This window comes from Podarcis cretensis (genome assembly GCF_951804945.1).
Source record: "Podarcis cretensis genome assembly, chromosome: Z".
NCBI lineage: Eukaryota > Metazoa > Chordata > Lepidosauria > Squamata > Lacertidae > Podarcis > Podarcis cretensis.
In genome coordinates, this window is record NC_137184.1 from 25,036,435 (window position 1) to 25,057,529 (window position 21,095).

At 45.6% G+C, this 21,095-nt stretch overlaps 1 protein-coding gene across 1 annotated transcript in view; it reads left to right on the plus strand.

Moving 5' to 3' along the window:
• Positions 1-613: 613 nt before the first annotated feature.
• Positions 614-21,095, plus strand: part of CHRDL1 (chordin like 1) — a 50,092-nt gene continuing 29,610 nt past the window's right edge. Inside the window, exons 1-4 of the mRNA XM_079961717.1 lie at positions 614-940; positions 6,787-6,888; positions 14,254-14,366; positions 15,724-15,817. Of these exons, the coding sequence (XP_079817843.1) occupies positions 6,792-6,888; positions 14,254-14,366; positions 15,724-15,817 (304 nt within the window). The 5' untranslated portion in view covers positions 614-940; positions 6,787-6,791. The remainder of the gene's footprint in view (positions 941-6,786; positions 6,889-14,253; positions 14,367-15,723; positions 15,818-21,095) is intronic.

Genomic DNA, 21,095 nt, shown 5'->3' on the forward strand with positions numbered 1-21,095 from the left:
GTTTAAGTGGCATCATTCCCTTGCTTGGCTGCTTCACTTGCCAGGCTAAAACAAAACACACACACACTTTTGGTGTGCTCCCTCGCTTCCCCCTCCCCATGCACTTTGTTGACCCACTCCATCCAATGTTTTCTAGCAGTGGCGCTGTACAACACACACACCGGTCCTCCTTCGCCTCCCCACCTTCCCTGGCAATAAGGAAAGGAACCCCACCCGGCGCTACCTTTGTCAATCGCCATTTGTGTGCCAAGAAAGTGGGGGGTGGGGTGGGGGGCGGCGGCAGCAGGAGGAGGAGGAGAAAGAAAGCGAGGCCTGTGGGAGGCGCATCTCAGCACTCAGTCAACCGCGGCTGCTTGCAGAGCCGCCCCGACAGGCGGATCCGTGGTGAGGCGCGCATCATCCACTCGACGGCTCTCGTTGGCAAGAACACTGGGGGGCGGGGAAGGCGGCGGCAGCGGCGGTGGGCGGCCGGCACAGCAGGTGTCCCTTGTTCTCCGCCCCCCTCCAGAAAAGCAGAGCCTTCGCACCCTCCCTGAGCTCTGGCCACTCCAAAAGCTTTGGAGAGATCCGACGGCCCCGACGCCGCTCGCCTCTCCTCCGCGTTTGTTCGGCAGCAGCTCCTTCTCTTGAAACGGCAGCAGCTCCTTCTCTGCTTCTCTGAAGGCTGCTCTCAGAACGAGTCCTCCTCCTCCTCCTCCTCCTCCACACAAGCACACTTCGATGGTGAATACCACCAAGTGAGCAAGCCGGTGTGATTCGCCCCTTTGCAGTGGAGCAGGAGCCCTCCGTGCGTGTGTACATTGTGGAAGCGCGCTTCGCTTTTAGCAACAAGCCGCGCCTCCCGCCCGGCGTTTTGGACCAGTTCAGCGCTGAGGGGAAAGTCGTGGAGGCTGCTGCTTCAGAGGGTGCGCAAGAAGCACGCTAGAAATTGACAAGTCAGGTTAGTATATATCGGGCGGCGGTCCCTCTTTACTGAGCAGAGTCAAGTCAACGGCCAACCTGGTTGTGTTTTGCCTCCGCAGAAAAGTGCGGAGGACCCCAGTCTTTGGTCCTCGACTGCTGCACGCGTTGCATCTATTTCAGGGTGCAATCCTAACGCCACCTACTTGGGAGGAAGCGCCAGTGAATCCAATAGGGTTTCCTTCCCATTAGAAATGGTTAGGATCGCGGTGTGTGAGAGTTACAATCCAGACATGTCTACTCAGCAGCAAGTGCTAATGCGTTCCATGGGACATGCTCCAAGGGGAGTGTGCTTAGGACCGCAGTTTTACAGCACACCCCTAGCCTTGCACATGTCGACAATGAAAGCAAGCCGCATTGAGTTCACTGGGAATTCCCTTCCAGGTAAGGCTTCATAGGCTTCATAGACTTACCTGGGAGTGAGTCTGTACCACTGAATTCGTGAGTAGCTTTAGGCACACGCTTTAAGCTGGCACAAGACTCTGCCTGCCTCCAGCAGCCTAATGGGGCTATGCTTCTGAATACCTGTTGTTTGTGGGCTTCCCAAAGACATCTGGTTGGTCACCACTGTGAGGAAAGGATGCTGAACTAGCTGGGCCCCATTTGGTCCGATTGAGCTGAACTCTTATGTCATGTTGTGGGGGCATGATGTCTCTCCAATGTAAATAGGCTCTGAGAGGTTAGCATTGCTTCCTTTGAGATGGATATTGTTTGCCTAGCTGCAGTTGGAACTGATATCTTTGGGGGGGGGGAATCCTTTGTATTGCTTGAAATATCTTGCAAAAGACAAGAGAGAGAGAGAGAGAGAGAGAGAGAGAGAGAGAGAGAGAGAGAGAATATCGTGTGGTACCCTTGGGACAACTGTGGCAAAAAGCCAAAATGAAACTGTGGGTCTTTAAGATGCAGTGAGACCATCTCTCTCTCTCTCTCTCTCTCTCTCTCTCTCTCTCTCTCTCTCTCTCTCTCTAGTGTGTGTGTGTGTGTGTGTGTGTACTTGCTTGCTTGCTTCCCGTAGCACAATAACTAGGTCTCCCATCCTGAATTTTTCATTTAAAAAATTGACTGAACACATTGATGTAACAATAGTAGCAGCAACCCTTTCTTTCATTCCCTCCCTTCAATATACACTTGGAGCACTTTAGGGCTGCAGTCCTATGCACACTCACTTGGTGGGAAGTCGTATTGAAAATAGCGGTGCTTACATCTGGGTAAAGATGGATTGGCTGCTGCATGTGTTTGAATGGTTCTTTACCTTGCAGTTTGTCCTCCTGGCCCCTTTTTACCTGCCTCCCACCTGCCCCACTGAGCAGAAAGGTACTATCAATCCCCCAAGCATCCTTTCTGCTTAAGAAACCAGTAGGCCCAATCCCAGATACAAAGAAGCACCTACAGTGAGCCAGTGATGAGGAAAAACACTCTGCACATGATCTGAGGCACATGCTCCAGAGATAACAAAGGAAGCTGGTCTATACCAAGTTAGACCATTTTTCTGCCTAGCTCAGTATTGCCTCCACTGAGTGGCAGAGGTTGTCCAGGGTTCCAGGCAGGGAGCATCCCAGACCGACCTAGAGATGCCTGGGATTGAACTTGAGATCTTCTGCACTTAAAGCAGATGCTCGAACACTGAGATAACCATTGGCACTGAATTAAACTGCCCCTGTGGCTGAGTTCTGCATTTCATTAAGCCATGCCTTTTGCTGGGAAAGCTTAGGCACTGGTTTCAGAAGCTCAGTGATGGGGGAAAGCATTTTGTAAAATCTACCAGGTTCACTGGAAACAGCTTTAGGGTGGATTCTGGTACAAATGTAAACCTTTGAGTGACAGGAACCCCCAGCTCAAATTGAGCTGATTGGGTACATTTCTGCAAATTCTTTGTACTATTTAGTTGGTATCTCTTTTTTGGGTTGGGGGTTTCCCCATACCACCCCTGGTATACCAACAATTTTTAAATGATGATATATGATCTTGGTAACATGGTGTTGGAATGCTATCTTGGCACAAAACACAGAATAAAGGGACAGCTAAATGAAAGGATCTGCCTTGTCGCCAAAGTTGCAGGTACCGGTAATTGGCTGTTGCTTTTTAGCTTAGATCGAATAAGGGATTCTTGCTGAAAGAAGACAGAGTTGGAGGGCTAAAGATTTGTGGTTTCCATCCTAAGATTGGACACAGAGCTTATGAGCAGATCTCCAAAGGCATGGTGGAAATTCAGCTAAGCCATGATAGAAGTAGTATTTAGAAATTTCTTTTGCAGTGCTTTCTTCACAACATGTGAAATGCTTTGCCTTTATTTTCTCACTTGTTCTCACAACAACCTTGTAAAGCAGGTTAGGTGGAGGGAGTGACTAACCCAGAACTACTTCAAAACATTGCAAAATTCTGGCCAGTGTTGCTGATAAGGGATTTGAGAAACACAAATCTAAAGCCCCACTGGGATGAGCAAGAGCCTGTAGAGCTCATTGGCTGAGCACATGGTTATCACAGAAAAACCAGCCTCTATGAGTCTCACACCTTTGCAGCTCTAGGTAAGGTTTGTAAACAGCCCCATCCGAAACCCTGGAGAGTTGCTGCCAGAATGCGTAGATAACACTGAGCTAGGTGGGCCAATGATCTGAGCAGGTATTAGGGAGTTTCCTATGTTGGAAGGTCATTTTAGAGGTGGGGAGATGCTGGATTCTGGAATCGCACAGGGTGTCGCTGAAATTTGAGATGCCAAGTTCTGCCACTGGTGACCTCAGTGTTCCTGTCCCTCCTCCTTCTGCTGCTCCTCCTCCTCCTCCTCCTGGGAGCCAGTGGTAGTGCAGCATTTTGGGAGACCAGGGTTCAAATCCCACCACATCAATGAAGCTCACTGGGTGAGCTCGGGCCAGACATTGCCTCCCAGCCAAACCTACCTCACAGGGTTGTTGTGTGGGATAAAATGGGGAGGAGGAGAACCATGTACACCACCTTGAACTTCTTGAAGAAGAGGTGGCATATAAATGCAATGCAAAAATCTGTCCATGCCTACTCACCTCCACTTTCTGAGTATGCAAGCAGTGACAAGGTTGAAGAGATAGATCTGCTCTCTCTGCCTGCCTTGCACTCTCCTCTGGGTGATTGTGTGGGTTGGGGTAGAGAAAACATGTGGATGTGGAGCAGGGACAGTGGTGAAGATGAGGTTGGCCTACTCAGAGACATGACTCGCTTGGTTTTGCCATGCTCCAGTCTTTCTCAATCTGGTGCCCTTCAAATATTTTGAACTACAACTCCCACTACTCCCAGCCAGCCTTGCTGGGGCTGATGAGAGTTGTAGTCTTATACATCTGGAGGACACTGGACTAGTAAAAGCTGTCACACACTGTATTGGGTAATATTGTGCACTAACAGGCTAATCCATTTCCTTGAAGGCAGATGTTCCTCCCCAGGTTTTAGCTGTTGTGAAAAGGGGGGGGGGTGCCGGTCTGATTATGATGAAGAGGGGTGGAAACAGTTGCAAAAGCAGATGCCTACAAAGTAATACAGGAATTAAAGAAGCTATTGCCGAAAACACTTTAAAAAACCCCCACGTGATTCTTATTAAAATTAATCATGCATATTTATAAGAGTGGAAACTTCAGATTTAAAAAAAGGAAATTAACAAATAGTTATGCACATGCAGAGCATTGTCTTCTGGAAATTCTGGTTTTCGTAGCATTCCTCTCATTAAGCAACTTTTAAAGAGGATGAATGGGATTAAACGTTGCATCAGAAATTCCAAAACATGGCATGCACTGAATGTAGCTCTCAATTATAATTTATTTTAATTCTCAGAAGCAGTTTTCATTAATCTGTACGAAATGGTATCAGACAGTTTCTGTTGTTTCATCACCACTTTTTATCTCATTTCTTTGATAAGAAACGAGAAGCTCTAAGGTTTTCAAAAGCAATAATACCTAAAAAAAAACCCAACCCAGATCAGAATTCCAGTTGTTTCTTTAAAAATAAAGTCTGCATATGTCTCCATTAACCATGCATATATGTTGAGACACTAACAAGCAAAGATGCTGAGTTCAATTTTGATCTGCTCAAAGCATGATTCCAGTTCTGGTGGTACCAGAGCTTGATCAATGTCTATTATGACTGATCTTCCCCTGCAAATTTGACCTCAGCAGAACATTGGGTGCCTTGCAGGGCGTGGTCATTGTCCTCCCTCAGATAGAATGATAAATTATGGTTTATTATGTAATGAGAATGAGCCTGCAAGACTTTAGGTTCAAGTACTCCCTGACCCTCTACTGAAGTGACTGTGAGGAAGAGACAGATGTTTTTGCTTCTGTTTTTAACTAACCAGAGTTTTGTCTTTTCACATGAACCTCAACAAACTGTGATTAGTCTAAACTATGGTTTACTAAAACAAGCCAACTTCAACTTTTGGTTTATGAAGCTGGCTTGTTTCAGTAGGGGGGACCCCTGAGCATTAGGTCCAGTCATGGCCGACTCTGGGGCTGTGGCGCACATCTCGCTTTATTGGCCGAGAGAGCCAGCATACAACTTCCGGGTCATGTGGCCAGCATGATTAAGCTGCTTCTGGCAAACCAGAGCAGCGCACAGAAACGCCGTTTACCTTCCCGCCAGAGCAGTACCTATTTATCTACTTGCACTTTGACGTGCTTTCAAACTGCTAGGTTGGCAGGAGCAGGGACCAAGCAACAGGAGCTCACCACGTCATGGGGATTCAAACCGCCGACCTTCTGATCAGCAAGTCCTAGGCTCTGTGGTTTAACCCACAGTAAAAAGGTAAAGGTACCCCTGCCCGTATGGGCCAGTCTTGACAGACTCTGGGGTTGTGCGCCCATCTCACTTAAGAGGCCAGGGGCCAGCGCTGTCCGGAGACACTTCTGGGTCACGTGGCCAGCGTGACATCGCTGCTCTGGCCAGAGCCAGAGCCAGAGCCGCACACGGAAACGCCGTTTACCTTCCCGCTGGTAAGCGGTCCCTATTTATCTACTTGCACCCGGAGGTGCTTTCGAACTGCTAGGTTGGCAGGCGCTGGGACCGAGCAGCAGGAGTGCACCCCGCCGCAGGGATTCGAACCGCCGACCGTTCGATCGGCAAGCCCTAGGCGCTGAGGCTTTAACCCACAGCGCCACCTGCGTCCCTTTAACCCACAGTAAACCATAGCTAAACTGCAGTTAACTGAAAATGAAAATCTAAAGTTTCCTGTCTTCTCCTTGCAGTGTGCAAAATAAGAAGTGAAGAGAGGGGGGCAGACAAGCACAAGCTTTGCACAGTCTCATTCACATGATGGTAAACTAGATGTGAACAACGGCACATTCTGACTGTGGGAAAGGCCGGAGCTAACCTAGCGCTCTCTCACGCACATACAATCTCCATTCCATCCTCACCTAGCAGGCAGTCGGGGAAGTGAAAGTTTACTCTCGCTAGAGGTCTGAACTGATCACTTGAGCAGGCTAAGATGAGGCTGAGGTTGGGCCATAGGTGGCCCCACTGTGCACTAAACCATCATTTAGCATTGTATCTGCACCAAGCTATACTCATACCTTGCATCAGATGAAAGTGTGTCCTAGAATCCCAGAATCTTTTGCAATCCCAAAGAGATTCTGCAGTGGACAAATCAATGTGTCAGGAGTTCCCAGAGGGTAGGAAGCTTGAAAAATGCTGCACTAGCAAAAGACCTCTACAGAGTTCCCTCCTGCTCCAGCACTTCAGCTGATTTCTAGTCTGAGTCTAATCATCTTTGAGGACTTCATTGTAAATAGCCTTTGGGTTTTCTTCTACAGCTCCAGCTTTCTTTGACAGCAAATGTGTTTTTGTTTCCCCTCCCCACCTTCCTTTTCTTTACAGCAAAGATGAGGAAAAAGTGGACACTGGAAAACAATAGATTCCTTTTGGCCTGTGTGCTCTGCCTTCTTTTCATTGAGGGAAGTAAAACGGAACAAGGAAAATGTGAGTAAAACTCTGGTTGAAGGCCAGCTAGAATCCTGCTGTCCTTTGTGTCATTAGCCTTGACCATGCATTCATCTGTGTAGAATGGGGAGGAAGATTGAAAAGGTGGATACAGGACTCATCCCAACCTCCAGGTGATCAGGAGCCACTGTACTGTACTTACACCTGAATACATGTAAGCTCCTGCATATACAATCCATACCCTGGAAAAATGTGCATGTGGTGTACATCAATTGGTTCTGCACACACATGGCCCTTAAACCTGCAAAGGGCAGAGTCTATGGTATGGGTGGCTCCAAGAAAGCCCTGGGGAAAGTGCTCTTTAGTCGGGTCAGCCTCCAGGTCAACCTCCTCTGTAGGTTGAACCTGGAAGGCCTATCTGACAGCAGTGGCAGACAGATGGGATGCAGAGATGCAGGCCAGTCCATCCATGAGGCAAGGTGAGGCAACTGACTCATGTGGCAGGATCCACAGGTGCGGCCTATCCTTATGTAGATCTTTATTCTTTCACTCGCACCTTCTTCCCTGGCTGGGGGGGGGGGGAGCACCATTTTGTAGTTCACCTCAGGTGCCAAAGTGTCTTGGGCCAGCCCTGGCAGGAATGCAGGGGAGACAAATTAGATTTGGTCCACATTTTAATGAAAATGATCATAGATCAAATTGGGAAAAATAAATGGACAAATAAATGGACAAAAGTACAAAGATTCACAAAAAGTTTAGGAGTATGCGTACCCCTGTGTCCCCCCCAGAAAAAAGCACTGTGTGCAGCAGTTTACAACAAGTAAGACACATTGCCTCTCAGCCTGTTCTACCTCACAGGCTAAAATGGGAAGGGAGAGAACCATGTACTCCACCTTGAGCTCCTAAGGGAAAAGGTGGGATATAATTGTAGTAATAAATTGAATAAACAGTAGTTATGAGAGCAAGGGACGCGGGCGGCACTGTGGGTTAAACCCCAGAGCCTAGGACTTGCCGATCAGAAGGTTGGTGGTTCGAATCCCTGCGACGGGGTGTGCTCCCATTGCTCGGTCCTTGCTCCTGCCAACCTAGCAGTTTGAAAGCACGTCAAAGTGCAAGTAGATAAATAGATACCGCTCCGGTGGGGAGGTAAACAGCGTTTCCGTGCACTGCTCTGGTCCGCCAGAAGCGGCTTAGTCATGCTGGCCACATGACCTGTAAGCTGTACGCCGGCTCCCTTAGCAATAAAGTGAGATGAGAGATGAGTGTGCGAGATGAGTGCCGCAACCCCAGAGTCAGCCACGACTGGACCTCATGGTCAGGGGTCCCTTTACCTTTACCTATGAGAGCAAAGGCATCTGATTCATCAGAGAAGTGAAAAAAAATGATCCAATGATAAGATGGCGATGTTCTCTTGTTCTCTCAAGGGATCACACTTGTCATTATTGTTTTGCAAAGACAGTATTGCACATGGAAACAATTTTTATTTTGTTCTGATATACTCCAGAATTAGAAATGTTTTGTTTTTCTTTTTTTTTCCAAAAAATATTGGTTTTTCCAAAAGTTTTACAAACAGACAAATGAACAAACAAACATAAATCTCTCTATATTTAAACCAAACTTAGTAACATTGTTAAGTGACTTCCTCGTATCCCCCTGGTTGAATTTCAGTGTATATAGTTTTAACGGTTTTCCAACACCAAAAATGTTTTGTTTTCTAAAGCTGATATGAAGGTTGGTTTTACTGGTTTATTTACACCCCACTTTTCAATCAAGACTGGATCTCCAAAGCAACTTGCAACAATTAATATCCGTCATAAATATAGAATATAAGACATCCTCCCCCAGCCTGGTGCCCTCCAGCTTATTTGGATTACTCTTCTCAACAGCATAGCTGTATTGGCTGGAGATGAAGGAAACTGTAGTCTAAAACATCTAAAGGGCACCAGGTTGGGGAAGGCTGATCTTAGGGATCCATGGATAGGGGTGGTCTTGTCTATCCCCTGGCAGATGATGACACAGCTTAGATATTAGACTTCCAGATGGAGAGGCAGGTGGAGCTGTAGATGAACATAAGGAGAGGCTGGCTGCTGGATCAGACCCAAGGACCATCTAGCTCAGTATTCTCTTCCCACAGTGCTCAACCAGATGCCCTAAAGTAAAGCCCGTAAGCAAAACCTGAGTGTAACAACTACTTGTGCCCACCAACAACTGGTATTGATGGATTCATTCACTGCTGATTGGCAGCAAGAATGCCCACCCACAGAATGTTCCCTTCTGTAGACAATGAATTCAGGAACATTGAAGAAAAATGAATCAAAATCCAGTCTTAATAGTTGGCCAATAGAGCACAAGTTTTGGTTTGAAGCTCCCAGGAAAAAAGCAGTGACTACCACCATCATTGTTGATCCCCATCCAGCACCGGTTATGTGGGGTAGAGTGTTCTCAGAGGGAAATGTTGGGGAAAGGAAAGGGAAAACATGTTCTGCAACTTTTTCCACTACTTTATTTTTCCATGGATTTTTTTTTTCCATTTGTAGAAATGCATCAATCATAAAATTAATTACTAACATAATGAATGAATATGATGCAAGCCAACTTGAGCATCTGGAAATGCATGCAATGCCAGCCCAATCCAAAATGAAAGCTGCAATTAAATAATGTCAGGTGACCATCCCTAGGAAATACATATACTTATGTGCACAACTCTTCCAGCAAAGGTCAAATTATCATGTTCATAATCTTAACATATTTATAAGCACTTCAATAAAACTAATACAGAAACTGAACTTTGAATTTGTTTGAATATAACATTTACAGCATAAATCTATCCATGTCTACTCAGAAGTAAGTCTCACTGAGTTCAGAGGGACTTAGTGGGGATGGGGGGGATTGATTCACATTTAATAATTTGGGATTGGTTTCCCCACAAGGTTGCCTTACTCTGCATGTTCCTATTGTTACATTTGCCTTTATGCTAAGCATGTTTAACTGTTTTTCCCCTATTTAGCTAGCCGATAAATTTTATTTTATCTTGAATGAACTCTTTGTTTTCCCCAAGAGTATATTTTTCATTGCCTTGTCAAGAATCTAATGTAATAGCTGGAGGGTCTGTTTTACCTCAGATATAACAAATACAGAGTTTGCTTCATTCCATTTTAAGCACTGCTATACACATCACCGAGGTCACCTGGGTTCCATCCCATGAGTTTGAAGTCATGTGCTGAAGTTTTCAGGTCATATTTATCTAAGTTAAATCAAATAAAAGATGCAATACCATTTAAGGAAACAAATTGCCCAGGCAGTTAGTAAAACATATTAATGAGGTCTTTGGAAACAAAAATACCGTATATATCTGAGAATAGTTTTCACTGATCTTAGCAATCTATGGGACATGGCATTGCTTGCCAAAAGTCATGAATGGCAGGTGACATACTTGGTGATCACTGGAAATTGTTCAAGACATTTTGCTGCCCCCATTCCATGTACAACCCCACCCCAGACTTGAGTGACAGTTGAATCTTGCTTTGACATTGCCTCCACTGCACCTGAGCAAAGCAGGTTACCTTAAGAACATAGGAAGAGCCCTCAGAATCAGACCACAGGCCATCTACTCCGGCATCTTGTTCTCACTGTGGTCAACCAGATACCCCTGTGGGAAGCCTGCAAACAAGCCCTGAGTGCAATAGCATTCCATGAATCTGTCTCATCCTCTTTAAAAGTCATCCAAGTTGGTAGTCATCACCACCTCTTGTGGGAGAAAATTCCACACTTGAGCTATACATTGCGCAAATAAATGTCCTGAATTTTCCAACATTCAGTTTCATTGGATTACCCTGAGTTCTAGTATTATGAGACAGGATATGCACTTTTTGCATATCAAGAATAAGTTTATGCACCTCTATCGTGTCCCCTCTTACTCACCTTTTCTCTAAACTAAAAAGCCCCAGATGTTGTAATCTTTCCTCACAGGAGAGTTGCTCCGCCCCCTTTGATTGTTTAGATAGCCTTTTCCCTCAACATTTTCCACCTTAGGGGCCATAGGACAGACCATGTAGAATACATAGGGCTAGATGTACATGTGCCAGAAGGAACCAGCAAAATGAATTCCACTAGTGCAGTGGGACTTCCCCCCTTTTCCTCTCTCTTCACCACCCGCCCAAAAATCTGGGGAGTCTGGAAACCCCCAGAACAGTGCATGGCAGGAGCTGAGGGAGATCATTCTGTTGGGCAAGCTGAAACGCTTGCACTGACAGAGCAATTGGAAGAGCACAATGTTGAATTCTTCCCATAGTTCTGTCCACTCTCAGCTCCATAGCATTGGCCACCTGGGGCAATTACCTCACTCTGCCTCATGGTAGGGCTAGCTATGGAAATCTCATCTGAAGCTACTTGGAAACCATGGAATTCTTTGCTGTACCTGTAGGTGCCACTTTTCTCTGGCTTATTTCTTGTATTGCTCAACATTATGTGATAGTAGTTGACCATAGAACAAGCATATTTCCCAACTCTAACCAAACTTCCCTGGCAAGTAGAGGGATACAAAAGGGAAGGACGAGATGAACGTGATCCAAGGGAGGCATTCTCTCTGCTCGGCTGAGCTTATTCACAAGAACGAGCTGTGCAAATAGCTTTGTCTAAAGCAGGAGCATCACCAAGGGGTTGTCGGTGGCATCCCCAGTTCACTGCTTCTCAGACATGAAAGCTTCATTCATCCCACAGCCGACTGAAGTGGAAGCAGATCTTTTCACACAAACCACCACAGTGCCCCACACAGCCTGCACTCTGTTTTTAGGCAGAAGGAAGGAAAGCAGATCATATTGGCCAGGTTTAAATGACCATCTCTCAACAACTCTTCTATGGTGCAGAAGTTATCGTTCTGAGGTCTGTTGACTAATACTACTTTGCAGGCTCCTTCAAGTGCTTTCAGGAAACTTGCAAAATTATTAAGAATGCATGCAGGTCCTGCTATCCAAACACTCGAATGAAAATTCACTTATCCAAACACGAGGAATTAGTACCCAAACCTTGCTATACACAGCACAGATTCAGATATCCAAACAGTCGGACCTGCATGTAGTACTGTAAACAAATAAGCAACCTTAAACAAGCATTACTATTTTTGTGTTTTGCTGCTAGAAACCATGTGGGTGGGAGCGGGAGGAGAGGGAGGGAGGGAGGGAGATTTGACAAATAAGAGAATTTTTCCCCTTTCTTGTTTGCCTTTTGCAAAGTTTCAAAGGGTCTTCGTGGGTTGTTCTCCCCCCCCCCATCATTTTGAGGTCAAAATTCTACGGTCCAGAATGCATTGGAATTTTCCCAGTAGGGTTCAATAAAAATTGTCAATTCATTATGCGAACGTTCACCTAACAAACAATTTCCTGAGAATGCATTGTGCTCAGATAGCAAGACCTGTGAATATACCTACTTGGCCCTGCATTTGATTTTATTTATTTCTGACAATGGAGATTGAGACCGCTTTGCTCAAGCCAAAGTACAGCATGGGCTCTTCATCCTTTGCCACCCTCAATCCTAAATACAGAAGCAGAATGAATGCTGAACCTGAGTTGAGGTTTTGAGTTAAATTCCACCCTGCGTCACAGGCCTCTGCCAACAAGAGGCCATTCCATTAGAAAGAGACCACAGCCACTAAAATATGAGTTGTATGTGTGGTTTGTTTTGTAGAACAAACAAACAAAAACTTTATTCATTGGTTCACCAAGACCCTCAGCAATTTCCATTGGAGTGACATTAAAAAAAGAAAATCTTTGAGAACCACTGCTGTGATGTATGTCATCTCTTGTGGAGGTACTGCAGAACAATAGTGGGGTTCAAGGTGGAACCACGGGCAGAGTGTTGCCAAAATAAGAGAAAACAGATTTGCATAGCATTTGCTTATAATGATTTCTATGTATAAATGCAAATTTAAAGTGGAGTATATGTCATGCTAGTGAAAGAGACTGTGACCAGGTGGTTGCTGTGCCTGGCAAAAGAAAGTACTTCACACAGCACATAGCTAATCTGTGGAACTCACTCCCACAGGAGGCACTGATGGCCACCAACTCTGAAAGAAGGATTGGACAAATTCATAGAGGACAAGGCAATAGCCATGACAGTTATGTTCTACCTCCACTGAGAGAGGCCTTCGTCCACTGAATACCAGTTGTTGGGAATCACAAGTAGACAGAGTGTCGTTGGACTCATGTCCAGCTTGCAGGCTTCCAAAAGGCATCTGTTCAGCTACTGTGAGAACAGGCTGCTGGACTAGAAGAGCATCTGGCCTGATCTAGCAGGCTCTTACTATGTTCCTATGCTCAGTCTGCTATCCAAGTGCTGATTGTTGATGGACAATTTCAAGTGCCTTCCTGCTCTCCCTTCTTGGTGTTCTTTAGTTTTAAACAAGACTTGGGCCAGGCAGCCCTGGAAATAGAGAATGCCTTCAAATGGAGGCCTGCCCTCTGGCAGCTTGTTCTCTATAAAGGAGGACACTATATGGGAGTGGGTTCCTGGGTACATTTACCCTATAGCACAACCTTGAGGTAGTTGGTGGTTTTGTTGTTGTTATTGTTTTAAGGCTTCAGGGCCCTTTGGCTAACTGTATGTCTGCCTGGAGAGAAGCAGGGTCTTAGAAAGGAAGGCAAGCAGGTTAAAGAGCACACAGAGAGACACAATCAGGTTCAGTGGCTCATCACTTAGCAGGAGATTAGGCAAAGCTAAGGACAAAGGCTAGAAGATGCAACCAGAAATGGAAGCTTGTCCTCTTCCCCGTTTCCTTGAACAGCAAATGTTTGGCATCTTTTAAGTTCCTCTTCCTCTTCTTCAAAAATGGCATTTGGTTTTCCACAAAATATTCTGTCCATTTTCAATTAGAATCTAAAATAGAATGGAATAATAAAATATGCAATAACAGAATGGTAACCTACAAAAGTAAGATCAATTTCCAAATGCAATTTCCAGTTTGCAACTGCTGGTGTTATGTATACTTTGACCATCTTTATGCATACTTGCTTTTAAAGTTTTATTTTACCACTAATTTATTATGTGTTATGGAAGCCATGTGAAGGTATTTGTGGATTAAGGAGAATTTAAATATTGCTAAATAAATCAATAAACATGTGGAAGTTTAGCTCTACAGTAAGATATCCCCAAGGGGCACAGGGGTAGAGCATCTGCTTTGCCTTCAGAAGATCCTAAGTTCATCTCCACGTAGGACTGGGGATGTCTTCTGTCTGCCTGAAACCCTGGAGAGCTGCTGCCAATCAGTGTAGACAATACTGAGCTAGATGGACCAATGGTCTGACTTGGTATACAGCAGCTTCCTATGTTCCTAAAATGATGGTTACCCACTCTTCTTTTGCACAGACCCCTTTGCTCACCCTTCACAGCTTGGCCTCTTCTCTTTTGCAGACTCAGAGACTTACTGTGTGTTCCAAGATAAAAAGTATCGTGTAGGCGAAAGGTGGCATCCATACCTAGAGCCTTATGGGATTGTCTACTGCGTTAACTGTCTCTGCTCAGAGGTACGTTCCTTGAAGCTAATTCTATTGCTTTTCAGCCCTGACAGCCAGATGGTGACCATTGTGCACAAGAGAGGAATGTCCTTTGTTATGATGGGCAGGCTATGTGTCACAGGGATTGCTATAAACCTAGCTAAATTCTATGCTATTTTCACAATTTAGCTAGTGATCCAACTACAGTGGTACCCCTGGTTACGTACTTAATTCGTTCCAGAGGTCTGTTCCTAACCTGAAACTGTTCTTAACCTGAAGCACCACTTTAGCTAATGGGGCCTCCTGCTGCTGCTGCGCCGCCAGAGCACGATTTCTGTTCTCATCCTGAAACAAAGTTCTTAACCCCAGGTAATATTTCTGGGTTAGAAGAGTCTGTAACCTGAAGTGTCTGTAACCCAAGGTACCACTGTAAAAGATGTTATTCAGTTTTGCCTTTTGAAGTGAAGTAACCTGATTTGTACTGCCCTGGCTAATATGTAGAGAGGGACACAGTTATCATTTGGGTTTTGCATGCCTCGGCTCAATCCTTGACTCAACAATGCAGCAAAATGCATGTTAAAATTTGTGTTTGGGGACTGTGGATTTAGAAGTGTCTATGACGCGGGTGGTGCTGTGGGTTAAACCACAGAGCCTAGGGCTTGCCGATCAGAAGGTCAGTGGTTCGAATCCCCGCGACGGGATGAGCTCCCGTTGCTCGGTCCCTGTTCCTGCAAACCTAGCAGTTCGAAAGCACATCAAAGTGCAAGTAGATAAATAGGTACCGCTCCAGCGGGAAGGTAAACGGTGTTTCCATGTGCTGCTCTGGTTCGCCAGAAGTGGCTTAGTCATGCTGGCCACATGACCCAGAAGCTGTACACCGGCTCCCTTGGCCAGTAAAGCGAGATGAGCACCACAACCCCAGAGTTGTCTGCAACTGGACCTAATGGTCAGGGGTCCCTTTACCTTTGCCTTTTATGAGAAAATACATTCAAATATGCATTTTTTATTTTTTAAAAAATGATAGATTAATGCAGAATGGAATGGAGATATTGAATGGGCACATCAATCCATCCCTGCTCCCAAGGGTATCTCAAATTGAATCCCAATTATTTTGCCCCATAGAATTCAATGGAAGTTATTGAGGATCATGACGACCAGTGTCTGTATAAACTCCACCCATTCATTTGCATAACTCTACATCAGGCTCAATTTCTTGTTCACCATAGTGGAATTTTACATGAACTTGCCTGAAGTTAGGAAGGATATCTTGCTTGGTTTATGAATCTTCATCCATAAAATGGGAAAGCTATTGCAAGGCCAGGATGGTAAAGCACGCTGAGGTTGCTGAACAGAAATAACCCTTCTTCTCTTCAACTTATTTCTCCAGAATGGGAACGTGTTGTGCAACAGAATAAGGTGCCCGAATTTGCATTGCCCCAATCCAGTGCATGTGCCGCAGCTCTGCTGCCCACGATGTCCAGGTAAAGTCTTATTTCCAGTATAACAAAGCTCCTTAACTGCACTCAGCTTGGGATGCTGCTGGGGCAGAGCAAACAGACAAATTCCCCATCTAAAAATAACAATGGAATGCTTTCATGCAGCAAACGCTGTTATACACTCCATTTATGACAAGAGAGGCCCATATTCTCAGGAGATGACTGGCTGAGGGAGCCTGGAGGGGAGCCTAGCCCTCCCCACAAGCCGTCAGGACCATTTCTATATGGCCTCTGCTCATTTTATCAGAGCAAGCTGGCTAGATAAATCCCACATCAAATAGTGCTGTTCCTCTGTGCATGCAGAGCACTCAGTTTTTGTTTATCTGGCACTATAATCCACCTTTTAGGTGCTGTCCTGTTTGTCCTAGGAATTGTATTTCATTAGAATGCAAGAGGAGCCTGACTGCAGGATCAGGCCAAAGGCCCATCTGGGCCACATTCATGCAGCATACATTTAAAGTACTATTATACTGCTTTAAACAGGCATGTCTTCTGGGAACTGTGGTTTGCCAAGGGTGCTGAGATTTGTTAGGAGACCACTATTCTCCCTCACAGAGCTACAATCCATGGAGCTCCCTGTCAAGAGGTATTGGCTGTTAAACCTCTCTAAGAATCTATATTTTAAAAAACAGGGGCAGGGGGGAATGGGTGATGTCACACCAAGGTGATGTTTGGGTCAGCCATGTTGATTCAAAATGACACCTGGAATCCAAACAACAGTGACGTTTGCTGCTCCCACTTTAGGAACCCTCATGCCAAGTTTGGCAATTATATCTTGAGAGGTAGCCAAACCTACGCCAAAAAACTTGTGCAAGAATGCCCAAGTCCTTATTGTTGGTCCACCATCTTGATTCAAAATGGCACCCATACATTGACATCTCCTTCATCTTCACCCCAGGGCCCCTTGTGCAGTGGCATAGCTAGCCACTCAGGCGCCAGGGGCAGTGTGCATGACCTGCACGCAGGCGCCACGCACAGGGGATAGGGCTAGCCACCAACTGGGGGGGGGCAAGCTGGGAGAGGGCACACTGCTCCCTGCAGGGAGTCTGCCCGCCACCTCCCCCTCAGCTGGAGGGTGGCCAGAATGGAGGCGGTGACTTTGGAGCTCTGCAGGCCATGTGCCACATGCATCCCACGTCACATCCCGTGCTGGAGGGCGCCCTGCAGCCCCAGTGCCACCCATGGCGCTCCATCCCCTCCACTCCCCTTCCTCCACTACTCCCCTTGTGCTGAGTTTTGCAGTGATATTTTGAGAGGCAGTCAAACCTACATCAGAAAACAGGCAAAGTCATTCCAAAGTGACATTTTGGTCCACGATTGTGATTCAAAATGGCGCCCAGTGTCCATATATTGCTGGATGTTACAACTCCCACCATCTCTGACAATTTGACATGTTGGCTCGGACTGATGGGAGTTTCAGGTCAGCAACATCTGGGGAGCCACCCTGCACTGAAGATGTCATCCTCGTCCTTCTTCTCCAGTCCCAGGGTCCTGCTCTAAATCCTACTGGCAGACTATATCAAAGGCTGGCCCCATGCCCAAATGAGCAGAAAATTGTCGTTGAATGGTTGTCTGGGAGAGGCAGTAACCCTAAATAAAAGCCATATACAACTGGAGTCTTTCTTGCAACGTAACATAGCTTCATAATTAGGCTGGGGAACTGTAAATCAGAGAAGCAGAGAGCTGGTGATGTTTATGGCTATATAAACTGGGTCATACGCTGCGTAATAAACTCCTGCAGACTGTACATTTATTATATGCTCATTGTTAAGAACCACTGTACAATGCAGACGAAGCGAGATCTCTCTTGGATTTGTTGCAAAATTCCCGACATGGCCTAACGTCTGGCAGGCTTGATGCTTGGCCTCTGCTCCTGCCACCGTCTCTCCAGCTCCCCGTTTTAAAAGGGTATTAGTTACACAGGGTTGCAAAGGAGGTATTTATTCAGCATTCTCCAGAGGGCTACAGGGTTGCTTTGTTGCTGATAGCAGCCAATGTAGAACAGGACTGAACACTGGGACTGAGCAGAGGCTCTTGTACCAGTTTAGCAATTCACATGAGCAGAATTTCATCTTTATCCACTGAGACCAAAACAGCTGCTCAGGCTGAGCAGAGAGGGGGGCAATTTCATTCAGCTTCCTCCTGCCTGTGGGAAGATCCATGTGGCAAAGGCAAGCTCTCCCTAGCTAGGCTAAATAGGTGGATTCATGTGGAGCAGCAGTGGGAACCACTTTTGTCCCCATGGGCCAGGTCCTTATCAGGATCTCCCTTATGGGTCAAATTTCACAGATGGGCGGGGCCACAAGCCTATCAGAATACCTTTTGCCCCCATTAGAGAGAAATCAGGCTTGAATGGGGAAGGAGAAAGAAGCTCCGCCATCCCCTTTAAGCCCAATTTTATTGAAGTCTTAAAGAGAGAAGACTTCCAAAGGCTTTTGAGAACATTTGTGATTCTTCATCCACCCCTTAAGGTCACAACAAGATCAGGCTTCACATGGATGAGAGGGAAAAGGTTTTGGGAGTCTCTCCATCCCTCTTTAAGATCACAACAAGTTTGGGTTTAAAAGGGAAGGGAGGAGACTTCTTTCCTTTTCAGTGTGGAGTTTGGAAACCCAATCAGATGAGTGGGGTATAAACAACAACAACAACTATTACTATTACTATTACTATTACTGTGATGATGACGTGCCCAAGAGCTCCTTGCAGGGAGCTCCCTAGTGTGCCCATTCACTCTCCTGAGTCCAGCACTAAGAAAGTTTGCGATCCTGCTTAGTGCTAAGTTTAGGTGCTCCAAAGTGTTGTATGCACAGGGTCTTGCTTAGGAGGCATTTATTTGTGGGTGCCTATCAATTAGTTGTCTCGTGTTATGTTGGTCACATTATGTTGGTTACAGGCCATTTGGAAACCTTTTGCCCACAGCTTCTCATAAATATCACCATAAATTTGGCACATGCCCATGAATCATTAGCTCTTCATGTATACTGTCACACATGGGATTTATTATTAATACCATTCATACTTTTAGAGACTTGCTGTAAGCATGGTAGGTGTGTTCAGGCTTTCATTTTTACATCTGAAAGTAACTAAGTGTTACTAATCCAACTAACAAACAAATCTTGACTGCTTGACAGTGAAGTCAAACAAATTTCCAACAGGAATAAATAAGACCTGTACACAGCAGTCCTTAGCACTGCCACTGGTTCTTCCACCTCCTGCTTTGATCTCCAGTTATATTTGACTGGATACCACCATCTTTTGCCATGTGGGTCAGACCATCTGGCTCCAAGAACTTTTTTCAGCTTGTGCTCCAGACTATATTCAGCCTTCCAGGAACTTTTTATGATTAGCTACATATTTACGCTCACACTCCTGTGAATTTATGGTTTTTTGGGACGTCTCAAGTTCAACCTGTTTTCCTTCTCACTTTTCAGTCCCCCTCCCTTTTATTCTTCTGCTATTCCAGTAAGGAAAGAACAAAAAAGCAAGTAAAAGCAGGACAGATAAGACACAGTTTTTGATCACCCATATAAGGACAAGGAGAAGTTGAGACTGGATGCAGCATTTGGTGTTCTTGTTTAACAAAATGTATATACTGCTTGATTGTGGTAAAACTTCTCAGCAGTTTAGAAGAAATATTAAAATCATCAATGAAATCAGTTAAGAAAAATGGAAAACCTTTAAAGATGATAAAAAAAAACCTATCAATACCTACGTGTCTGGATAGACTTGCCTAGACAAAATTAGTTTCAGCAATCACTGAAAAGCGTGGTTCTAAATCATCCTTACTTTCTCATCTCCTTGACTGGCATTTAAGGCCAAACTGGACATAGAATTATAGAGTTGGAAGAGACCACAAGGGCCATCGAGTCCAACCCCCTGCCAAGCAGGAAACACCATCAGAGCACTCCTGACATATGGTTGTCAAGCCTCTGCTTAAAGACCTCCAAAGAAGGAGACTCCACCACACTCCTTGGCAGCAAATTCCACTGTCGAACAGCTCTTACTGTCAGAAAGTTCTTCCTAATGTTTAGGTGGAATCTTCTTTCTTGTAGTTTGGATCCATTGCTCCGTGTCCGCTTCTCTGGAGCAGCAGAAAACAACCTTTCTCCCTCCTCTATGTGACATCCTTTTATATATTTGAACATGGCTATCATATGACCCCTTAACCTCTTCTTCTCCAGGCTAAACATGCCCAGCTCCCTTAGCCGTTCCTCATAAGGCATCGTTTCCAGGCCTTTGACCATTTTGGTTGCCCTCCTCTGGACACCTTCCAGTTTGTCAGTGTCCTTCTTGACACTGTGCCCAGACACAGACACAGTACTCCAGGTGAGGTCTGACCAGAGCAGAATACAGTGGCACTATTACTTCCCTTGATCTAGATACTATACTCCTATTGATGCAGCCCAGAATTGCATTGGCTTTTTTAGCTGCCGCGTCACACTGTTGGCTCATGTCAAGTTTGTGGTCAACCCAGACTCCTAGATCCTTTTCACATGTACTGCTCTCAAGCCAGGTGTCACCCATCTTGTATTTGTGCCTCTGATTCCCCAAGTGCAATACTTTACCTTTCTCCCTGTTAAAATTCATCTTGTTTGTTTTGGCCCAGTTCTCTAATCTGTCAAGGTCATTTTGAAGTGTGATCCTGTCCTCTGGGGTGTTAGCCACCCCTCCCAGTTTGGTGTCATCTGCAAATTTGATAAGGATGCCCTTGAGTCCATCATCCAAGTCGTTGATAAAGATGTTGAATAAGACCGGGCCCAAGACAGAACCCTGTGGCACCCCACTAGTCACTCTTCTCCAGGATGAAGAGGAACCATTGATGAGCACCCTTTGGGTTCGGTCAGTCAGCCAGTTACAAATCCACTGAGTGGTAGCATAGTCAAGTCCGCATTTTACCAGCTTCTTTACAAGAATATCATGATGTGAGTTGATGTGAGTTGCCCAAATGCTGAGCCTTGGGTCTAGAGCAGTGTTTCCCAGCTGTTTACAGACTTCAATTCCCATCATCCCTGACCACTGGTCTTGCTAGCTAGGGATGATGGGAGTTGTAGTCCAAAAACAGCTGGAGACCCACATTTGGGAAACACTGTGAGTTCCACTCTTTCTCTGCCTGCCACAACCCTGGCCAAAAATTCCCCACATTGAATCTGCTTATCCATTTCAAAGGCATTGGGGTCCATCAGGGGCTAAGAGCAGCTTCCGGTAGGAGTACCCGCAGAGTCAGCCCAGAAAGCTTTTCGCTGAGAAGGCTGTCACCTGCAGT